The sequence below is a fragment of the Bufo bufo genome, chromosome 9, assembly GCF_905171765.1.
Source record: "Bufo bufo chromosome 9, aBufBuf1.1, whole genome shotgun sequence".
NCBI lineage: Eukaryota > Metazoa > Chordata > Amphibia > Anura > Bufonidae > Bufo > Bufo bufo.
Genome location: NC_053397.1, coordinates 177,191,657 through 177,213,831, shown reverse-complemented (window position 1 = coordinate 177,213,831; position 22,175 = coordinate 177,191,657). Strand labels below are relative to the sequence as shown.

The following is a 22,175-nucleotide window of genomic DNA, read 5'->3' as shown; positions in this document are numbered from 1 at the left end:
GAGCCCATCATGCACCACGTCACGGTCACTCAGCATGGCAAGGGGTCCTACCACTAAGCTAACTATGGTGTGAACAAGGTCTGAAGGTGATGTAATACAGCTCACAGCCAAACTTCCACACAACCGCCTAGCAGGACAACTAGTGCAATGTGAACACCTGCAGTGCCTCCAGACGTAGTAGATGCTCCATCAAAGCACACAGAGATCACTGATGACCAGTCGGTTTTAATAATTTCAAGAACATTATTTATTTGGTCAAAAATCGACTGAGCATCAACTTTTAAGATCCTTTGAATTGAAACAAAATGCCCAATTATACTTTGCTGTTCAATATTAAAATATCGTACTACAACAGGTATCTGTTCATGGTGTCAGCAGTATCATCTGCAATTATTGAGATCATTTTTCCATTTATCGCTGACACAATTTTTTGTTGCACAATATTATGTAAGGCCATGATTAAATCATTCTGGGCGCGGTTACTCAGATACGTATGTAGCATTTCGAGGAGATTCTTGCAAATGTCTTTGCATCACAGGATCAAATTTTTTTAGTAGATTGATAATATTTAGAAATAAAACCTCTCTCGTGGTGATCGTTTTTTTCATTGTGACCTCGAAATGGTCTGCCACCTGTTGCCAAACACCGAACAATGTCAATCAGTCGCTTTATGAGAGTTCTGCTCTTGCACCTTTCTTCTTCTTTTTTTGATAGATAAACTTTCTTGCTCTCATCGATAGGTTTTCCTTCACTAAAGCTTGACCATGCAGAAGTGCTCAGCATATGAGATTTTGATTGTTGGTGAGTTTTTAAACATTCATTCCCCCTGTGCCAGTTTCTGAATCCCTTTTCAATAAAGGCTGGGTCAGCGTGACCTTTTTGTGCTGCATCATTAGAAGAAAAGCAACGGCAGTAGAAACAAAATGCTGCATCTTTTGCTGGACTGTAATCGAGCCAACTGTATTTTCCATACCATTCACTTTGATAATTTCTTTCTTTATTCCCTATTTTAGTTCTTGGAAACATGCTCAGTTTTGGCTGATAAGGGCCTCTGGCTACTCTATTCTGGCGTTCAAATCTATTTTGGGGAATACTACAGACTGGATCATCAGCTGCTACGTTTGATTGCTTTGTTGAACAAAGACCTGAACTAAAATATCTAATGTCTTCTGTTTGGTCCTGACCTGCCGCTTGGCACTCATTGGAACTAAAAAAAATAACATCCTCAGCTTCATCAAGACGTGACGCTTGTAATACACTGCTACACACTGAGTCATCAATTGGTACATTTTCTGCGTGTAAACTGCACTGATCGGAACCAACAGAAATATCTTCTTCTGCACTGTTGTCAGCAACATACTCAGGCCCAATGTTGGCCACCGAGTCGGAGGTATTGGCTTCTTTGGTCTCTTGATAACAAACCGATCCATATTTTGGAATTCTGTATCCTACAATTACTGTTTTCAGGATAACAGACTGTATATATCTTCCAAGTTTACAACAGTCAGAAAAATCTGTATTTGAATCTTAACTAACTATCAATCAGTAGTAGGCAGTAGACATTTGACCCTTTAAGTTAAATGATAGAGCTGAGCCGTCCTGACCCTGAAAGTAGTGAAATAAAGTGCTGCAGCCTCTACCTGGCCCGGAACTCGTTCTGGGAGAAAACGCTGGGCTCTGCTTTGGCACTGCGCTGTGACATGGCCGGGCCTCACCCTAGCGTTGCCGTGACTCCGCCTCTGCGTGACGTCACGGAACGCGAGAACTCGAACATGTATGTTACAGGGGAGGTCTGGAGGAGGAGCAAGTCCATCCTTCTCTATGCGGCGCTTCTGCTCGCGTAGTGAGCCCCGTACACACGCCTATGAGTGGCCATCACAAAATAGGACATCTTCTGTTTTTGGCTGTTTTCGCGGGGCAGATTAACCCCACTGATATCAATAAAACAAAAAAAAAATACCTCAACCACTTGGATACCCACTCCTCACTGGATGCAGTAGGACCTGCGCTCCCAGCGCGATGACGTCCCATGATCATGCTGGGAGTGTCAGGTCCTGCTGCCTCCAGTGAAGGACTAGTTGTTTTTTTTTTTTTTTTTTTTTTTTTTTTTTTATCGCTTGCACTACCAGTGGTGGGGGCTATTATATATGATTCTGGGGGCACTTTGGGGCATATATGCTACTTGGGACACTATGAAAGGCCATTTTACAATATGGAGGGCACTATTGGAGGCCATTTATATTACTAGGGGCTCAATGGGGGAACTTAATATATACTAAGGGCACTGCAGGGGTTGGGATTTCTTTTAAACAAAGCCAATAAAATTCATTCGTTTTAAAAGCGGATAGACTGTTAGAAAACTGATGGCAAAACATGAAAAACTGCCATTGTATACATTTTTAAAGGCCACATTTTTTCATGTGAATGTACCCATTGCCGTGTGTCTGATAATATACACCAGTGTGAAAGTTACTTGGTATAAATGTTCATCCAGGACCTTTTTGTGTGTATGTGAAAGTGGGATAATTTTCTGTGATCAGTATTCAACATTTGAGACTGATAAAAATTGGTTTTAAACAAGTGAGCTGTAATATTTTTGATTTTCCCTTTTTTGTGATCAGGAACCCCCTTTAATCATCTATCATGCACAGTAGTGCATACGAGGGGTGGCTGTTAAAAAACACACTTTGAAATGAGTCTGCAAGGTCTGTTCATTCTCACCTAAGAAATGGGGTTGTCCAGAATTTTGTTATTGATGGCCTGCCTCCGATCCCAGTTACTGCAGGCAGGCGTCAGCTGTGTAATACAACCAGAACATGCCATGTACCGTATGGAGTGGGCTCAGCTCCTGAGCCCGCACCACACATTTTTTGTGTACCTGTTTGTGCAAGAGGGTAAATAACCGTGGCTTAATTTTTGCCTCTTTTGCATACTGGAGCATCATTTTAAAAGGAGGCCTGTAATTAAATGTTGTAACAGAATGGAAATTACCAACGTCAATGTTTCTCTTATGCATTTATATTATTAGGTAATAATTATTGCTTTTTGGCTGTTTTCCAGCTTGCAATGCCCACGTTTCCTGTTGTAGTGAAGATTGGACATGCACATTCCGGAATGGGAAAGGTAGCTATAGATTTCGTTCCTTCTTAATTCAATATATGTTAATATTTGTGAGAGTACAGGAGGTTCCGAGTTCATATCCACTCACAGCGCAGTGACTACCAGAGGGTACAGACGCTATGCAGGAATTTTACATACATTATTTGATGTCACCTGCTAATAAAATGCAATTTTGAGGCCTAAAAATCCATGCTGGTGAACTTTGTAAAAAGTTGATCCAGGTTCCGTTTGTCTGATATAGAGCTCCAAATCCCCTGCACAGACATATAACTGAGAACTGAATTAAAACATTTTGGGTTTTCCGAGACTTAGAGTAGATATTGATGGTCTATCTCAGAATAAGTCCGCAAAATAAGGTCGGTCCAACACCTGTCATCCCTCACTGACCAGCTCCTATTCACTTGCATTGCCCTGGCATGGCTTCTACACAGCATATAGGGATGTCTGCTTCTAGCTCAGTCAACTGTATAGTTTCTGGCATCAACTGTTGCCCCCAAAGATGTGATATTGATGACCTTAAGTGCCACCTAGTGGTGGCTGCAGGCAGCCAAAATTTTACTGTATGATTCAGTTCAATGTCTGTGCAGGGATTTTAAAATATATAAAAAAAATTATTAACACCGAAATTTTTCCTATTCAGAAAAAAAATAAATGCTGTTCAAGGGTGGACATTCACTTTAAAATGGTTGTTCCGGGTTCAGAGCTGAACCCGGACATACTCAGAATTTCACCCAGGCAGCCCCCCTGATGTTAGCATCGGAGAATCTCATGCTCCGATAATCTCTCTTGCCCTGCACTGCATCGCGCAGGGCAAGGGCATTTTTTATTTACAATAACACACTGCTAGGCGGAGGCTTCCTTCCAGCAGTGTGTTCGGTGACATCACCGGCTCTGATGGGCCTGCTTTAGCGCTGCCCTAGCCGTTTTACAGGATGTCACTGGGCTCACTGCTGGGTGGACGCCTCCGCCTTGCAGTCCATATGGAGAGCCTGATACGTCACTGCATCTCCTGAAAATGTCTTTGCCCTGCACGATTCATGAAATTCTCCGATGCTCATCTTAGTGGGGCTGCCTGGGTGAAAATATGGGTATGTCTGGGACTGGGTTCAACTCTGAACCTGGACAACCCCTTTAAGGATTGTCCAATCTTTGTTAAAGGGGTTGTCTCACTTCAGTAAGTGGCATTTATCATGTAGAGAAAAAAATACAAGCCACTTACTAATATGTTGTTATTATCCATATTGCTTCCTTTGCTGGCAGGATGTATTTTTCTATCACATTATACACTGCTTGTTTCCATGGTTACAGACCACCCTGCAGTCCATCAGTGGTGGTTGTGCTTGCAGATTATAGGAAAAACCACCAACCTATGTTCGCTCCCATGGTCCCGGCCACCAGAGAGGCTGACGCTTTTTTCTATAGTGTGCAAGCACGGCCACCACTGAAGGATTGCAGGGTGGTCTGTAACCATGGAAACGAGCAGTGTATAATGTGATGGAAAAATGAATCCAGCCAGCAAGGGAAGCAATATGGATAATAACAATACATTAGTAAGTGGCTTGTATTAAAGGGTAACTGTCATGTTTTCATAAAAAATAAAAAAAAATTTGCATATGTTACTGCTGCAGCAGCATTATTCATAAAGTAATCTTTAGTTTCTTCACAAACCACAGTTTTCCTTGAGTTTTTCCCTTAGTTACGGCTGTTTAAACATTTAAAATATGAGGACCTTCTCAAGATGGCTCCTCTGCCAGTTCTCTGAAGACAAAACTGCTTTCCCTCACTTCACATACACACTTGCTGTAGCCAGCAGCCCCCTGCCAGCCAATCAGATTGGATTACTGAGAGACACGCCTCCTCACTCTGAAGCCTAATGCAGGCATGCAGTGTGAAGGACCGCCCCTCCGTATTCCTGTCTTCTTAGCCAGAGACAGACTAGCCATAGCAACTGTCTTTTAAGGGAGCTGTGGAAAGGGACAGAGGACATTAACCCCTTCCCGACCTTTGACGTACTGTTACGTCATGGGAACCACTGAGTTCCCGCAATTTGACGTAATAGTACGTCATAGTGATCGTGCGGGCACCGGAGCGGTGCGCGCACGATCACTGCAGAGGCCCGGCAGTCCGTGGTAGCTGGCAGTCCGTGCTGTATGCCGGCGGATTAACCCCTTCTATGCCGCGGTCCGCGCTCACCGCGACATAGAAGAAGTTTGTGTCAGGTGAACGATCGCATTGAGTCCCCGCGCTGCTGTGGCGGGGACCCGATGCGACACAAGGCAGCCCGTTTCCGTGCAGAGGCTGCCCTGATGCCGTGAAGAAGTTGCCCAATGCCTTGCACGGCATCGGGAACTGCCTTCTACGGGAGCCGAGGAGATCCAGCCTCAGGCTGGGTCTCCTAGGCAACCTGTTAGTGTATGACTCAGTGTCATACACTAACAGGCAATGCATTACAATACAGATGTATTGTAATGCATTGCAGATGGGATCAGACCCCCAAAAGTGAATGTCATAAATAAAGTAAAGTAAAAAAAAAGTGTTTTTAATAAAATTAATAAAGTAAAAAGAAAAAAAACGCCTCTTTCCCCTTATTTTATAATAAAAAACAGGAAAAAAAAACAAAAAACACACATATTAGGTATCGCCGTGTCCGTACTGACCGGCTCTATAAATATATATTACATGATCCACCCTGTCCGATAAACACCATAAAAAAAATAAAGCCATTTTTGTCACCTTACATCACAAAAAGTGCAACACCAAGCAATCAAAAAAGGCTTATGCCCCCCAAAATGGTATCAATAAAACCGTCACCTCATCCCGCAAAAAATGAGCCCCTACCTAAGACAATCGCCCAAAAAATAAAAAAACTATAGCTCTCAGAACATGGAGACACTAAAACATCATATTTTTTTTTTCAAAAACTGCTATTATTGTGCTAAAGTGAAATACATTAAAAAAAATACATATTAGGTATCGCCACATCCGTAACAACCAGCTCTATAAAAATATTACATGACCTAACCACTCAGATGAACACCGTAAAAAAATAAAATTACCTGTGTAAAAAAAAGCCATTTTTGTCACATCTGCTCTATAAAAAAGTCACATGACCTAATCCCTCAGGTAAACGCTGTAAAAATAAAAAATAAAAACGGTGCCAAAACATCAATTTTTTTTGTTACCTTGCCTCACAAAAAACGTAATACAGAGCAATAAAAAATCATATGTACCCCAAAATAGTACGAATAAAACTGGCACCTTATCCCGCAGTTTCCAAAATGTGGTCACTTTTTTGAGTTTCTACTGTAGGGGTGCATCAGGGGGGCTTCAAATGGGACATGGCATCTAAAAACCAGTTCAGCTAAATTTGCCTTCCAAAAACCATATGGCGTTCCTTTCCTTCTGCACCCTGCCGTGTGCCCGTACAGCAGTTTACGATCACATGTGGGGTGTTTCTGTAAACCGCAGAATCAGGGTAATAAATATTGAGTTTTATTTGGCTGTTAAACCTTGCTTTGCTACTGGAAAAAATGGATTAAAATGTCAAATCTGCCAAAAAAGTGAAATTCTGAAATTTCATCTCCATTTTCCATCAATTCTTGTGGAACACCTAAAGGGTTAACAAAGTTTGTAAAATCAGTTTTGTATACCTTGAGGGGTGTAGTTTCTAAAATGGGGTAATTTTTGGGTGGTTTCTATTATGTAAACCTCACAAAGTGACTTCAGACCTTAACTGGTCCTTAAAAAGTGGGTTTTGAAAATTTTAAGATTTGCTTCCATACTTCTAAGCCTTCTAACGTTCCCAAAAAATAAAATCTCATTTTCAAAATGATCCAAACATGAAGTAGACATATGGGGAATGTAAAGTAATTACTATTTTTGAAGATATTACTATCTATTATAAAAGTAGAGAAATTGAAATGCTAATTTGCTAATTTTTCCATATTTTGGGTAAATTTGGTATTTTTTTATGAATAAAAATGTTGTTTTTTTTACTTATTTTTACCACTGTTATGAAGTACAATATGTGACGAGAAAACATTCTCAGAATGGCCTGTATAAGTAAAAGCGTTTTAAAGTTATCACCACATAAAGTGACACATGTCAGATTTGCAAAAAATGGCCTGGACAGGAAGGTGAAAACAGGCCCGGGGTTGAAGGAGTTAATGAAAGCTGTTATTATAAGGTAATTACAGATCTTTTGGCAATTATTGACAGACTAACTCAGGTATACATGCCTAGCTTTAATAAAAAAATATGACACATACACTTCAGCTTCCTCTACATGATAAATGTCATTTGCTGAAGTGAGACAACGCCATTAATTTCCTGGTACATTTTTCCATCTGGATATTTATGACATAAATGTCCAACAGGTGCGGGTTCTACTCAAAACACCCACCTATCTTGAGGGCAGGGCCCCGTCTCGTGGCCTCCAATAATCTGGTCACTGCTGCATCTCTCTTCATTTATTCCTATGGGAATAAGCAAGGTATGTATTAACACATAAGGACACACAACTGTATGCCCTCCGAGACATACGGTCCGTGAGCGGGCCATATGTCCCGGAGCGACATTGATTGTGTGCACCAGAGCGCACAGCATCATAGATTACAATAAGATCGCATGAGTGCGGGACAATAGTCCCACGGGCAGCCCGACGTGCACAGCATCATTACAATCTGATGCTGTGTGCTCTGGTGCACACGATCAATGCTGCTCCGGGACATATGGCCCCCCTATGGACCGTATCTCTTGGAGGGCATACAGTCGTGTGCATGAGCCCTAAGAAAAAGGTATTTTGCTCACCTTCACCACGCAAAAATAGGACAAGTTTCAACTATTCAGACCAAGCAGTTAAAGTTCACGGAGGCAGTCCTCACCCTGGCAATACCTGGGCCAAGCAGTAAATAGAGGGCACAACCTTTCTTCCCTCGGGGAAACACCCTGGATCCTTCTGGGCTCTTGTCTAGTGATAGTTAGGGTGCCATTGATGGAGGATGTTTGGCAGAGTTCAAGGCAGGAGGTCAGGTAGAGTGAGAGCCAGCGAATGGTGGAGACAAAGACCAAGCCCAGGTTAATGATAACAAAGAACAGTCTCTTTACTGAGGATGATAAGAATGGCAGTACAGATAGCAGCAATAGGCACAGTTCTGAGGTATAACACAGAGCTTACTTTTCCTAATGGGTGTGTATTGGCAGCGGAAATAATGGTAGCAATAGTCCCTAAGTCCCTTTCTTATAGGTGCAAGCAATCTTCCCAATTGACCATGGGCATGCAAAACTCTCACAATCAATACTGTAGTTCCCACACCAGGGTGCAGATCTTTAAACAGGCAGCCAATCCGTTATAGTGGTATGGTGGGCGCCGAAGCAATATACCTTCTCCACAAGCAGCAAAGTCCATAAGCATAAACAAGCATTACCTTTGCTGTCACACACAGGAATGGTGTTTTGCCTAGAGGAAAATTATCTTTCCTTGCTATCAGCTTCTGCCAGGCTCACAGGTTGTAGCTTCACACAAAGCCCAAGCAAGACTCCTCCTTTAAACCAGCCACAACAAGCCAAAGGGTGCAGGGCCAGCCTATCTCCACAGTAATTACACCAAAAAGCTGCCCATTGTTAGCTATCTGCTTGCCTGTATTCAGCCATTTGGGATTGCACAGTGCATAACTCATTACATTACAATACCTTTACATTTAGCAGGTTATCTTCTGTAAACTTACAGTTAGAGTTAAAAAGTTTTTTATGGTGGTCATCTTGCTGACTGAGAGTGTAAAAATGAGGTATAACCTATTGTAGTAGACCAGAAGGGCGTAATTTGTGTGAATCTGTGGATGACATAGATGCTTGGTTACAAGGGTTTTTCCTTGATTAACTATTACATTTCTGTCTTACATCATGAAAAATGTAAGTAAGTTTTTCAATTGGAATCATTAAAAATTTGATCCTGTGTCTAGCACACTTGTGAGAGGGCCCTTTGGGATTCTTTTGATTGCCTTTCATAATGTCCATTTAATGTTTACAGTGCTGGTGGTCACACACGGTCAGCACCTGTTGTACATGGTTATTCCTGAGATTGTACAAGCCATCCAGTCGGAATTGGTGCACTAGAAACGGCCACTTCTCACCAGCACTGGACACCTTAGGTGGACGTTCTGAGAGAGAGAGAGAGTCATAAGAAAACCAGTGGGTACCATATCAAGAGTGTAACCTCAATATCTAGATACAGTAGCATTTATTTCAGTTGATCTTGTTATGAGTGATCTAGCAGTAACAGTATACCATATAACCTTATAGCATATACAGTACTAACTGCAGTCATTCATTGTGTTTTCTTTACATCACTACAGGTGAAGATAGAGAACCACTATGATTTCCAGGATATCGCTAGCGTTGTGGCCTTAACACAGACCTATGCCACCACTGAACCTTTCATAGACTCTAAATATGACATCCGGATTCAGAAGATAGGAAATAACTACAAGGCATACATGTAAGCTCACCATGTCATGTAGATATATATGTTATGCTGCCTGTTGTGTGTGAATATAGATATATACAGTGCTGCCCATAATTATTCATACCCCTGGCAAATTTTGACTTAAAGTTACTTTTATTCAACCAGCAAGTAATTTTTTGACCTTTGCAAAAGCTCATCTGGACAGAGAAGACAAAGAAGAAGACTTCTGGTCTTCTGTGTTATGGTCAGATGAAACAAAAATGTAATTGTTTGGTCACAATGATGTTTCCTTCATTTGGCGTAAAAAAGGAGAAGCCTTCAACCCAAAGAACACCATCCCCACTGTCAAACATGGTGGTGGGAACCTAATGCTTTGGGGGTGTTTTTCAGCCAATGGACCAGGGTACCTAATCACAGTAAACGGCACCATGAAAAAAGAGCAATACATGAGTATTCTCAACGACAACATCAGGCAGTCTGCAGAGAAACTTGGCCTTGGGCACCCGTGGAAATTTCAGCATGACAATGACCCAAAACACACAGCAAAAGTGGTGAAGAAATGGTTAGCAGACAACAACATTAATGTTTTGGAGTGGCCCAGCCAGAGTCCAGACTTGAATCCAATTGAGAATCTGTGGAGGGAGCTAAAGATCAGGGTGATGGCAAGAAGACCCTCCAACCTGAAAGATTTGGAGCTCATTGCTAAAGATGAATGGGCAAAAATACATGTGGAGACATGCAAAAAGCTGGTCTGCAATTATAGGAAGCGTTTGATTGCTGTAATAGCCAATAAAGGCTTTTCTATTGATTATTGAGAAGGGTACGAATAATTTTGGACTGGACACTTTTTTCTCAAATGTAAATAAAAGCTGAGAAATGTTTTTTTTCCACAATAATGCCTCTTGTACATCGTCTTATTATCTTTTGGGATACACCTATGTCATTTCCCGTCAAAAAATTACTTGCTGGTTGAATAAAAGTAACTTTAAGTCAAAATTTGCCAGGGGTATGAATATTTATGGGTATATATATATTTATGGGTATATATATATATACACTACTCACAAAAAGTTTGGAATATTTGGCTTGTGGGGGAAATTTCAGGATGAACCTAAAATGCAATCTAACCTTTACAGGTGAACTTAATGTGACCTTCTCTAAACTTTTGAATGCACATGTACAACTGTTCAGTGTTTCAGTACTTTTTGCACAAATTGCTATTATCTAACAAGGAGCTTAACGGCAATTCACCACAGGTGTTTGATCCATGAATCGCCCAATAAATTTCCTGGTTCAATTAGAATTGGTATTTAAACAGTCCTCCTCATCATGCTGTTCACATTTTGACATCATGAGACCAAGATGACACCTAACAAATGATCAACAGTATCTCGCCATTGCAACGGAAGTGGCCACTGAGCTTAGAGTGTCACAGAGTGCCATCAGTAGGTTCCAACAGAGACACAGAGAGACTGGAAGAGTCACAGAAAGGCATTGTAGTGGACGTCCTTTGGCCACATCCCACACTGATGACCGCTTCATTGTGAACAATGCCCTGCGGAATTAGATAATAAATGCCACACGCCTCCATTTAAGGGAGGTGAGAGGCACCCAAGTGTCACATCAGACCATTCAAAACCATTTATATCAGCGCTGTCTGTGTGCTAGACGACCTGAAGGGTACCTGACCACACCACCAGGCACAGGCGTTCTAGTCTTGCATGGGCCAGGGAGCATCTATGATGGACCATTGGGCCTTAGTACTGTTCCCTGATGAAACTCGATTCATGCTGAGCAGAAATGATGGCCGCCAACAATATTGGAGACGTCAAGAAGAGCACTATGTATCAGTCACTGTTGTCACCAGATGAGCCTTTGGTGGTGGTGGTGTTACAGTGTGGGTAGGTTTGCTTAGTCAATACAGAACTGTCCTACAGTTTGTGAATGGTCCAGTGACAAGCCCTTACTACTTGAACAACATTAATCCAGTAATTGTGCCTCTGCATGAACAACACAGGCCTAATTTCATCTTTATGGACGACAATACGCCAGCTCATCGAGGTCACATTATTAGGGAACGGCTGCTGGAGACTGTGGTACTGTACCTCAAATGGAGTGGCCTGCACTTTCTCCAGACCTGAATCCCATTGAAAACCTATGGGATCAGATGAGTCGCCTTGTAGAGGCTCGTAAATCTGTAGCCCAGAACTTCAATGACCTGAGGGCCCCGCTTCAAGAAGAGTGGTATGCCATGCCTCAGCAGACAATATGTCGACTTGTGAACAGCAGGAAATGTTGTTGTCAAGCTGTTATTGATGCTCAAGGCCACATGCCAGGTTTTTGAGACATTGACATTTTTTATGGGGGTATACCCACCAATGCTGTTGGCTTTTGTTTTAAAAAATTGTTTGAGATGAGGAAATCACCATTGCGTGCTTCTACTTAAATGCTCTACTTTCATAATATAATATCACTGTACCATGAACTTTTTACATTTTCCGTAAAAGTTACCTGAAAGCCAAATATGTGACCTTGCTGTGCAGTCTAGAGCAATATGGGCGATTTGAAGGGCATGAGAAACATGGAGATCAGAGCTGTGCAAACTTGTCTCGTCTGAGGTTCACATTGTCAGAATTTACCACTTCCAATCATTGCAATAAAGTTTAGAACTGTTCCCATTTGTGGGGAAAATATAGGTTGTCTGCTCCTTTGTTCGCAAAGGGGTATTTGTTGAAATAAACCTTTGAATGGTACCTAATGCAGGACATGAAAAGGCAGTATTCAGAGCAGAGCAGTCTACAATTGGAAGAATACAGTAACGATTTTGCATGGATTCCACCTTTCAGGTTAGGCTTCGGCAGGAGCCTCCATCAAAGATTCCGAGATTCCGGCAGATTTCAAAGATGCCGGACTCCATACCAGAAACCTGACACACCCCATTATAGACAGTGGGATTTGTTGGATGCCAGTGATGTCTGGCGTATGCTGGATACGACAATTTCGGTTTTAGAAGAACATGTTGCCACATATAAGTACCTAGCCTTAGGTGCTTAAAGTAGAGCTCCACAGTTCCTCATATACGTGAGACTGCCGGCAGTACAGTGCTCCCTATAGTAGTGCCATCCACAGTGTTCTCTGGCCACAATAGTGTCAACCTGATGGCTGGGGGTAGGGCTGGGCTATTAATCAAATTAATTTGATTAATTCGCCCTTTTAAACCCTGACAATGTTTTTTTAAATTGTCATATTGATAATTTCTTCTGGAGCACAGTATCAGGACAGCCTGCATACTCTCTTCAGTCCCTGCCGCCTGCGCCAGGATTAATAGCACGGACGGCATGGACTAAAGAGATCTCACACAGAGAGGGTGAGAGTGAAGTTTCTGGTGACCCAGATGTGGTGACCCAAGCGACGGCTGCAGTAATTGAGTCAGGATGCAGTAGGAAGAAATATTGGGCGCCTGGGGGTTGCAGGCAGTTCCCTGGTGTGTGCCTGGCTCTGCTCATCATTGCCTCGCTGCTGCTTTCCCTGGCCTCGGTGGGCATGATTTTTGAGGCTGATGGCACATGGAGGAGACGGGATATCCCAGAGCTGCTGACAGGTGATGTTGATGCATAACTGGTGGTGGGCACAGCCAGGTGACACACCCTCCCATGCGTTCCTCTTCTCTGTGAAGTAAAATACAGCTTCTACCTTACCCCCTCCCTGCTCATAACAGTTGATCTAGTGGAGATGTGAAGTTGGCTATAAGTAAAGTCAGCCATGCCAGTGCAGAAGACCCACATGGACTTCAGGGAGCTCAAGGCCAGCTGGTGCTTCACCATGATCTCCTCGGTCTCGTCCCACAGGTCTCTGGCCCAGCAAATACCCTGTTCTGAGTTAATGAAAGGGGATTCCCTCCATCAATTTACTGTGGCTACAAGTAGCAGCTCTCCATGGAGTACCCAGCATGTCGATTCATTCCATGAATAGCTTAATCATTTTAATGAGCATCATGTAATTGAGCACTTGCTGCAGAGTTCCACTGCACATTTTTGGGGGTTAAAAAAAATCTTTTTTTTTGGTTGAACAGTAATGGCAGGATTCTTAAAAGGTCCAATAAATGCTGATCTCTGGGGGTTCCAGCAGCAGGACACACCATGATCAGCTTGGTTTCAGGGGACACTTCAAGCAAAAGGGGATTGCCCCTGCAAACAACACATTTTGAGACTAAACCTAATCAGAATTGCATTTTTTTAATGCTGAAAATTCTGAAGCACAAGTGGACACTGGGTCTCGACTACAATGGGAGCAAGTTTGTGTCATCCATAGGGGTCTTCACTCTACATCCCCAACATGAGAGTGAATAATTTACACATTTGGACTTGGTTACATTTGTGAGATGACTATATGCTATAATTGTATTTGATTTGGTTCCTATAAGTGAAATTTTACTTCTGTTTACTAGGAGAACCTCCATATCAGGTAACTGGAAGACTAACACTGGGTCTGCAATGTTAGAACAAGTGGCAATGTCAGATAGGTGAGTAACAATTACTGCTTGACTTCATGTGTCATAAATCCCCAACATAGATGGCAAATAAACTGTATTTTTTTTCTACATTTGGTGGTGGTCCTACTCATGGGACTTCCAACCGGGCCCTGAAACAAAGAGGCAAAAGTGCCCAATTAAGAGCTGTGCCCTATCAGCTTTCCTCCAAGAAGAGCTGAGCAGAGCCAAAGTGGCACAGTGCTCAGGTGACCACGTTTACCCCTTCAATTTAATATACCTGTCTTTTCCATTTCAGAAGTTTAGATCGGTGGGGTCCTGGTGGTGAATTTCCACAAAATATCCATTAGATCATCTAATGACTAACTATTCCTGGAGTCTAATCTTAGCTTGTTTTAATGTTTTTCCTGCCCAGTATGTATTAGAACATTGACACAATCCTTTAGCTGAAAGGTCTTGTCACGTAAGGTAGTGACCAGTGCAGCCCTAAATTCCACCCACTGTCATTACCTACTTGAATGATCTGCCTAAACAGCTGCCACCAACTGGTCGATCGTCCCTTACCTGGCATAGGTTTTGGTGCACAGGGCCTAAAGAAGGGGTAAAAAGAGTAGTCAGACAGACCACGTAAGAACTGGGTATAACAAAGAGCCCAATACAAGACAGAGTCAGCACCAGGAGATTATGTCAGTGGTAAAATCAGCAATCCAGGACAGAGTCAGAGATCCAGGAATCTGAGGTAGCTCAGAAAAGGCTAGCGAAGTTAAGAAGACCAATCACAGGCAACGGTGACTTCCAGTGACCCGTTTAAATATCCTGCTATAAGGAAACACGGGACGCCAAGCCTGATTGGCCAGGCATCCCTGCTATCTGATAGGTCTTACAGCCCTGATGTTAGCACATAGAGGACTGCGGCGCTGAGTCGTCGGGGCTGGTTGATATGGTGGCACCCCCACAGAGAAGCCAGGCTTGCTGTGGGAGCGCAGACAGGTACAGTACAGACCAAAAGTTTGGACACACCTTCTCATTCAAAGAGTTTTCTTTATTTTCATGACTATGAAGGCATCAAAACTATGAATTAACACATGTGGAATTATATACATAACAAACAAGTGTGAAACAACTGAAAATATGTCATATTCTAGGTTCTTCAAAGTAGCCACCTTTTGCTGTGATTACTGCTTTGCATTCTCTTGATGAGCTTCAAGAGGTAGTCCCCTGAAATGGTCTTCCAACAGTCTTGAAGGAGTTCCCAGAGATGCTTAGCACTTGTTGGCCCTTTTGCCTTCACTCTGCGGTTCAGCTCACCCCAAACCATCTCGATTGGGTTCAGGTCCGGTGACTGTGGAGGCCAGGTCATCTGGCGCAGCACCCCATCACTCTCTTTCATGGTCAAATAGCCCTTACTTTCAAAGTTTTCCCAATTTTTCGGCTGACTGACTGACCTTAATTTCTTAAAGTAATGATGGCCACTCGTTTTTCTTTACTTAGCTGCTTTTTTCTTGCCATAATACAAATTCTAACAGTCTATTCAGTAGGACTATCAGCTGTGTATCCACCTGACTTCTCCTCAACGCAACTAATGGTCCCAACCCCATTTATAAGGCAAGAAATCCCACTTATTAAACCTGACAGGGCACACTTGTGAAGTGAAAACCATTTCAGGGGACTACCTCTTGAAGCTCATCAAGAGAATGCCAAGAGTGTGCAAAGCAGTAATCAAAGCAAAAGGTGGCTACTTTGAAGAACCTAGAATATGACATATTTTCAGTTGTTTCACACTTGTTTGTTATGTATATAATTCCACGTGTTAACTCATAGTTTTGATGCCTTCAGTGTGAATCTACAATTTTCATAGTCATGAAAATAAAGAAAACTCTTTGAATGAGAAGGTGTGTCCAAACTTTTGGTCTGTACTGTACGTACATCACAAAACACATGCTGACAGACCTACCCAGAAGCCAAAGGCAATTTGAAAAATCATTTTTTTAGATTTCGTTTTTATTTGTGCATTTATCAAATATATTTCCAAAGAGGTGCACCACTTTAACATAGTAGCATAGTTTATAAGGCTGAAAAAAGACACCTGTCTATCCAGTTCGCCCTGTTATCCTGCAAGTTGATCCTGAGGAAGGCAAAAAAAAAACTGTGAGGTAGAAGCCAATTTTCCCCACTTAAGGGGAAAAAAATTCCTACCCGACTCCAATCAGATAACTCCCTGGATCAACAACCCCTCTCTACTAGCTATAACCTGTAATATTATTACACTCCATAAATAAATCCAGGCCCCTTTTGAACTCTTCTAGTGAACTCACCATCACCACCTCCTTAGGCAGAGAGTTCCATAGTCTCACTGCTCTTACCGTAAAGAGTCCTCTTCTGTGTTTGTGTACAAACCTTCTTTCCTCCAGACGCAGAGGATGTCTGCTGGTCACAGTCCTGGGGATAACTAGATGATGGGAGAGATCTCTGTACTGACCCCTGATATATTTATATATAGTTATTAGATCTCCCCTCAGTCGTCTTTTTTTCTAAAGTGAATAACCCTAATGTTGATAATTTTTCAGGGTACTGTAGTCCATTAATTCCATTTATTACTTTAGTTGCTCTCCTCTGAACCCTCTCCAGCTTTGCTATGTCTGCCTTGTTCACAGGAGCCCAGAACTGTACACAGTACTGCATGTGTGATCTGAATAGTGATTTGGAAAAGTGCTAGGACTATGTTCTCATCACGGGCATCTACCGTATGCCCCTTTTGATACAACCCATTATCTAATTGGCATTGGAAGCAGCTGCCTGACACTGGTTTCTACAGCTTAGTTTGCTATTCCATGTCAGTGTTACCCAGTGTTTTATCATTTAGTATGTACGGGTGACTTGCATTATTCCTTCCCATGTGCATAACCTTACATTTGTCAGTGTTAAACCTCATCTGCCACTTCTCTGCCCACACCTCCAATCTATCTAGATCCATCTGTAGCAGTATACTGTCCTCTTACGTGTTAATTACTTTACACAGTTTATTGATATTTTACTGTGCAAGCCTTCTACAAGATCGTTAATAAATATATTGAAGAGAATATGGCCCAATACTGACCCCTGTAGTACCCCACTAGTGACAGTGCCCCAAACTGAATGTATACCGTTAATAACCACCCTCTGTTTTCTATTACTGAGCCACTTACTTACCAACATACAGACATTTTCTCCCAGTCCAAGCATTCTCATTTTATATACTAACCTTTCATGCGGTACAGTATCAAATACCTTGGAGAAGTCCAGATATACGACATCCATTGATTCGCCGTTGTCAAGTGTAGAACTTACCTCCTCATAGAAACTGATTAAATTTGTTTGACATGACCTATCTCTCATGAAGCCATGCTGATATGGCGTTATTTGCTTATTTTCATTGAGGTACTCCAGGATAGCATCTCTTAGAAAACCTTGAAATAGTTTACCCACGACAGATGTTAAACTTACTGACCTATAGTTTCCGGGCTCTATTTTTGACCCCTTATTGAATATTGGCTCCACATTTGCTATGCGCCAATCCTGTGGAACACTCCCTGCCATTATAGAGTACTTAAATATCAGAAATAAGGGTCTGGCTATGACATTACTTAATTCTCTTAGGATACGGGGTGTATGCCATCTGGTCCTGGAGATTTGTGTATTTTAATCTTTTTACAGGGAGTGCAGAATTATTAGGCAAGTTGTATTTTTGAGGATTAATTTTATTATTGAACAACAACCATGTTCTCAATGAACCCAAAAAACTCATTAATATCAAAGCTGAATATTTTTGGAAGTAGTTTTTAGTTTGTTTTTAGTTTTAGCTATTTTAGGGGGATATCTGTGTGTGCAGGTGACTATTACTGTGCATAATTATTAGGCAACTTAACAAAAAACAAATATATACCCATTTCAATTATTTATTTTTACCAGTGAAACCAATATAACATCTCAACATTCACAAATATACATTTCTGACATTCAAAAACAAAACAAAAACAAATCAGTGACCAATATAGCCACCTTTCTTTGCAAGGACACTCAAAAGCCTGCCATCCATGGATTCTGTCAGTGTTTTGATCTGTTCACCATCAACATTGCATGCAGCAGCAACCACAGCCTCCCAGACACTGTTCAGAGAGGTGTACTGTTTTCCCTCCTTGTAAATCTCACATTTGATGATGGACCACAGGTTCTCAATGGGGTTCAGATCAGGTGAACAAGGAGGCCATGTCATTAGATTTTCTTCTTTTATACCCTTTCTTGCCAGCCACGCTGTGGAGTACTTGGACGCGTGTGATGGAGCATTATCCTGCATGAAAATCATGTTTTTCTTGAAGGATGCAGACTTCTTCCTGTACCACTGCTTGAAGAAGGTGTCTTCCAGAAACTGGCAGTAGGACTGGGAGTTGAGCTTGACTCCATCCTCAACCCGAAAAGGCCCCACAAGCTCATCTTTGATGATACCAGCCCAAACCAGTACTCCACCTCCACCTTGCTGGCGTCTGAGTCGGACTGGAGCTCTCTGCCCTTTACCAATCCAGCCACGGGCCCATCCATCTGGCCCATCAAGACTTACTCTGATTTCATCAGTCCATAAAACCTTAGAAAAATCAGTCTTGAGATATTTCTTGGCCCAGTCTTGACGTTTCAGCTTGTGTGTCTTGTTCAGTGGTGGTCGTCTTTCAGCCTTTCTGACCTTGGCCATGTCTCTGAGTATTGCACACCTTGTGCTTTTGGGCACTCCAGTGATGTTGCAGCTCTGAAATATGGCCAAACTGGTGGCAAGTGGCATCTTGGCAGCTGCACGCTTGACTTTTCTCAGTTCATGGGCAGTTATTTTGCGCCTTGGTTTTTCCACACGCTTCTTGCGACCCTGTTGACTATTTTGAATGAAACGCTTGATTGTTCGATGATCACGCTTCAGAAGCTTTGCAATTTTAAGAGTGCTGCATCCCTCTGCAAGATATCTCACTATTTTTGACTTTTCTGAGCCTGTCAAGTCCTTCTTTTGACCCATTTTGTCAAAGGAAAGGAAGTTGCCTAATAATTATGCACACCTAATATAGGGTGTTGATGTCATTAGACCATACCCCTTCTCATTACAGAGATGCACATCACCTAATATGCTTAATTGGTAGTAGGCTTTCGAGCCTATACAGCTTGGAGTAAGACATCATGCATAAAGAGGATGATGTGGTCAAAATACTCATTTGCCTAATAATTCTGCACGCAGTGTAAGACGCCGCTGTACTTCTTTCTGGGTCAGACAGGGCACTTTTAATGGGAAATTTAATTTTACATTCTGCATTTCATCTGACAGTTTATTTTCCTCAGTGAATACAGTGGAGAAAAAAATATTTAATAGCTTTGCTTTCTCCTCGTCGCTCTCTGCAACTCCCCCCTTATTACTCTGTAGAGGGCCAACACCTTCAGATTTATACTTTTTACCATTTATATAATTGAAGAACATTTTAGGGTTAGTTTTGCTCTCAGTCTCTAGTTTAGCTGTTTTCATTAGTTTTTTACATTTTCTATTTTTTTCCTTATAGTTTTTCAGTGCTTCCTCGCTACCCTCCTGTTTTAGTGATTTAAATGCTTTCTTTTTGTCATTTATTGCTTTCTTTACAGTTCTATTTATCCACATAGTTTTTTTTCTTGTTCCTTTTATTCGCATAAGTTATGTACCTCTCACAATTAGATTTTAGGATGCTTTTAAAAATATCCCATTTTGTGGCTGTATTTTTATTTTTGAGGACTTTGTCCCAGTTAGTTAGGCCTATGGCCTCTCTTAGTTGGCTAAATTTTGCTTTTTTGAAATTTGGTATTTTTGTTCCTCCCTGAAGAAACTCTCTTTTGAATGATAATTGGAAGGGTATTACTTTATGCTCACTATTTCCCAGGTGTCCCCCAACCTGCACATCTGTTGTTCTGTCCGGTCTATTGGTTAATACTAAGTCCAGTATGGCTGTCCCTGTAGTCGGCTCCTGAACCAGTTGGGAAAGGTAATGGTCTTTGTTTATTGCCAAGAACCTGTTTCCTTGATGAGATATACAGGTTTCAGTTTCCCAGTCTAGATCTGGGTAGTTGAAGTCCCCCATAATAACGACCTTGTTATGATCTGCCGCCTCGTCTATCTCGTTTAGTAGCAGATTTTCTGTGGACTCTGGTATACAGGGAGTGCAGAATTATTAGGCAAGTTGTATTTTTGAGGATTAATTTTATTATTGAACAACAACCATGTTCTCAATGAACCCAAAAAACTCATTAATATCAAAGCTGAATATTTTTGGAAGTAGTTTTTAGTTTGTTTTTAGTTTTAGCTATTTTAGGGGGATATCTGTGTGTGCAGGTGACTATTACTGTGCATAATTATTAGGCAACTTAACAAAAAACAAATATATACCCATTTCAATTATTTATTTTTACCAGTGAAACCAATATAACATCTCAACATTCACAAATATACATTTCTGACATTCAAAAACAAAACAAAAACAAATCAGTGACCAATATAGCCACCTTTCTTTGCAAGGACACTCAGAAGCCTGCCATCCATGGATTCTGTCAGTGTTTTGATCTGTTCACCATCAACATTGCGTGCAGCAGCAACCACAGCCTCCCAGACACTGTTCAGAGAGGTGTACTGTTTTCCCTCCTTGTAAATCTCACATTTGATGATGGACCACAGGTTCTCAATGGGGTTCAGATCAGGTGAACAAGGAGGCCATGTCATTAGATTTTCTTCTTTTATACCCTTTCTTGCCAGCCACGCTGTGGAGTACTTGGACGCGTGTGATGGAGCATTGTCCTGCATGAAAATCATGTTTTTCTTGAAGGATGCAGACTTCTTCCTGTACCACTGCTTGAAGAAGGTGTCTTTCAGAAACTGGCAGTAGGATTGGGAGTTGAGCTTGACTCCATCCTCAACCCGAAAAGGCCCCACAAGCTCATCTTTGATGATACCAGCCCAAACCAGTACTCCACCTCCACCTTGCTGGCGTCTGAGTCGGACTGGAGCTCTCTGCCCTTTACCAATCCAGCCACGGGCCCATCCATCTGGCCCATCAAGACTCACTCTCATTTCATCAGTCCATAAAACCTTAGAAAAATCAGTCTTGAGATATTTCTTGGCCCAGTCTTGACGTTTCAGCTTGTGTGTCTTGTTCAGTGGTGGTCGTCTTTCAGCCTTTCTTACCTTGGCCATGTCTCTGAGTATTGCACACCTAATGCTTTTGGGCACTCCAGTGATGTTGCAGCTCTGAAATATGGCCAAACTGGTGGCAAGTGGCATCTTGGCAGCTGCACGCTTGACTTTTCTCAGTTCATGGGCAGTTATTTTGCGCCTTGGTTTTTCCACACGCTTCTTGCGACCCTGTTGACTATTTTGAATGAAACGCTTGATTGTTCGATGATCACGCTTCAGAAGCTTTGCAATTTTAAGAGTGCTGCATCCCTCTGCAAGATATCTCACTATTTTTGACTTTTCTGAGCCTGTCAAGTCCTTCTTTTGACCCATTTTGCCAAAGGAAAGGAAGTTGCCTAATAATTATGCACACCTAATATAGGGTGTTGATGTCATTAGACCACACCCCTTCTCATTACAGAGATGCACATCACCTAATATGCTTAATTGGTAGTAGGCTTTCAAGCCTATACAGCTTGGAGTAAGACAACATGCATAAAGAGGATGATGTGGTCAAAATACTCATTTGCCTAATAATTCTGCACGCAGTGTATTAGGTGGTTTATAATAAACTCCTATTAGTATTTTATTATTGTTTTTGCTTCCATGTATTTCTACCCACAGTGACTCCACATGTTCATGTCCCTCACTTATATCTTCTCAGACTGTGGGCATTAGACAGGACTTTACATAAAGGCAGACCCCTCCCCCTCTCCGGTTTTTGCGATCCTTTCTAAACAGACTGTAACCCTGTACATTAACTGCCCAGTTATAGCTATCATCCAGCCATGTCTCAGTTATTCCCACTATGTCATAGTCCTCTTCACACATCACTAATTCCAGTTCACCAGTTTTATTAGTCAGGCTTCTGGCATTATTATACTGTGGTGATGTGTACAGTG

At 41.9% G+C, this 22,175-nt stretch overlaps 1 protein-coding gene across 2 annotated transcripts in view; it reads left to right on the top strand.

Moving 5' to 3' along the window:
• SYN2 (synapsin II) overlaps positions 1–22,175 on the top strand; it is a 284,431-nt gene that overhangs the window by 207,799 nt on the left and 54,457 nt on the right. For both annotated transcript variants that reach the window (XM_040408483.1, XM_040408484.1), the window contains exons 6-8: positions 3,061–3,123; positions 9,474–9,616; positions 14,031–14,105. In XM_040408483.1, the coding sequence (XP_040264417.1) occupies positions 3,061–3,123; positions 9,474–9,616; positions 14,031–14,105 (281 nt within the window). The remainder of the gene's footprint in view (positions 1–3,060; positions 3,124–9,473; positions 9,617–14,030; positions 14,106–22,175) is intronic.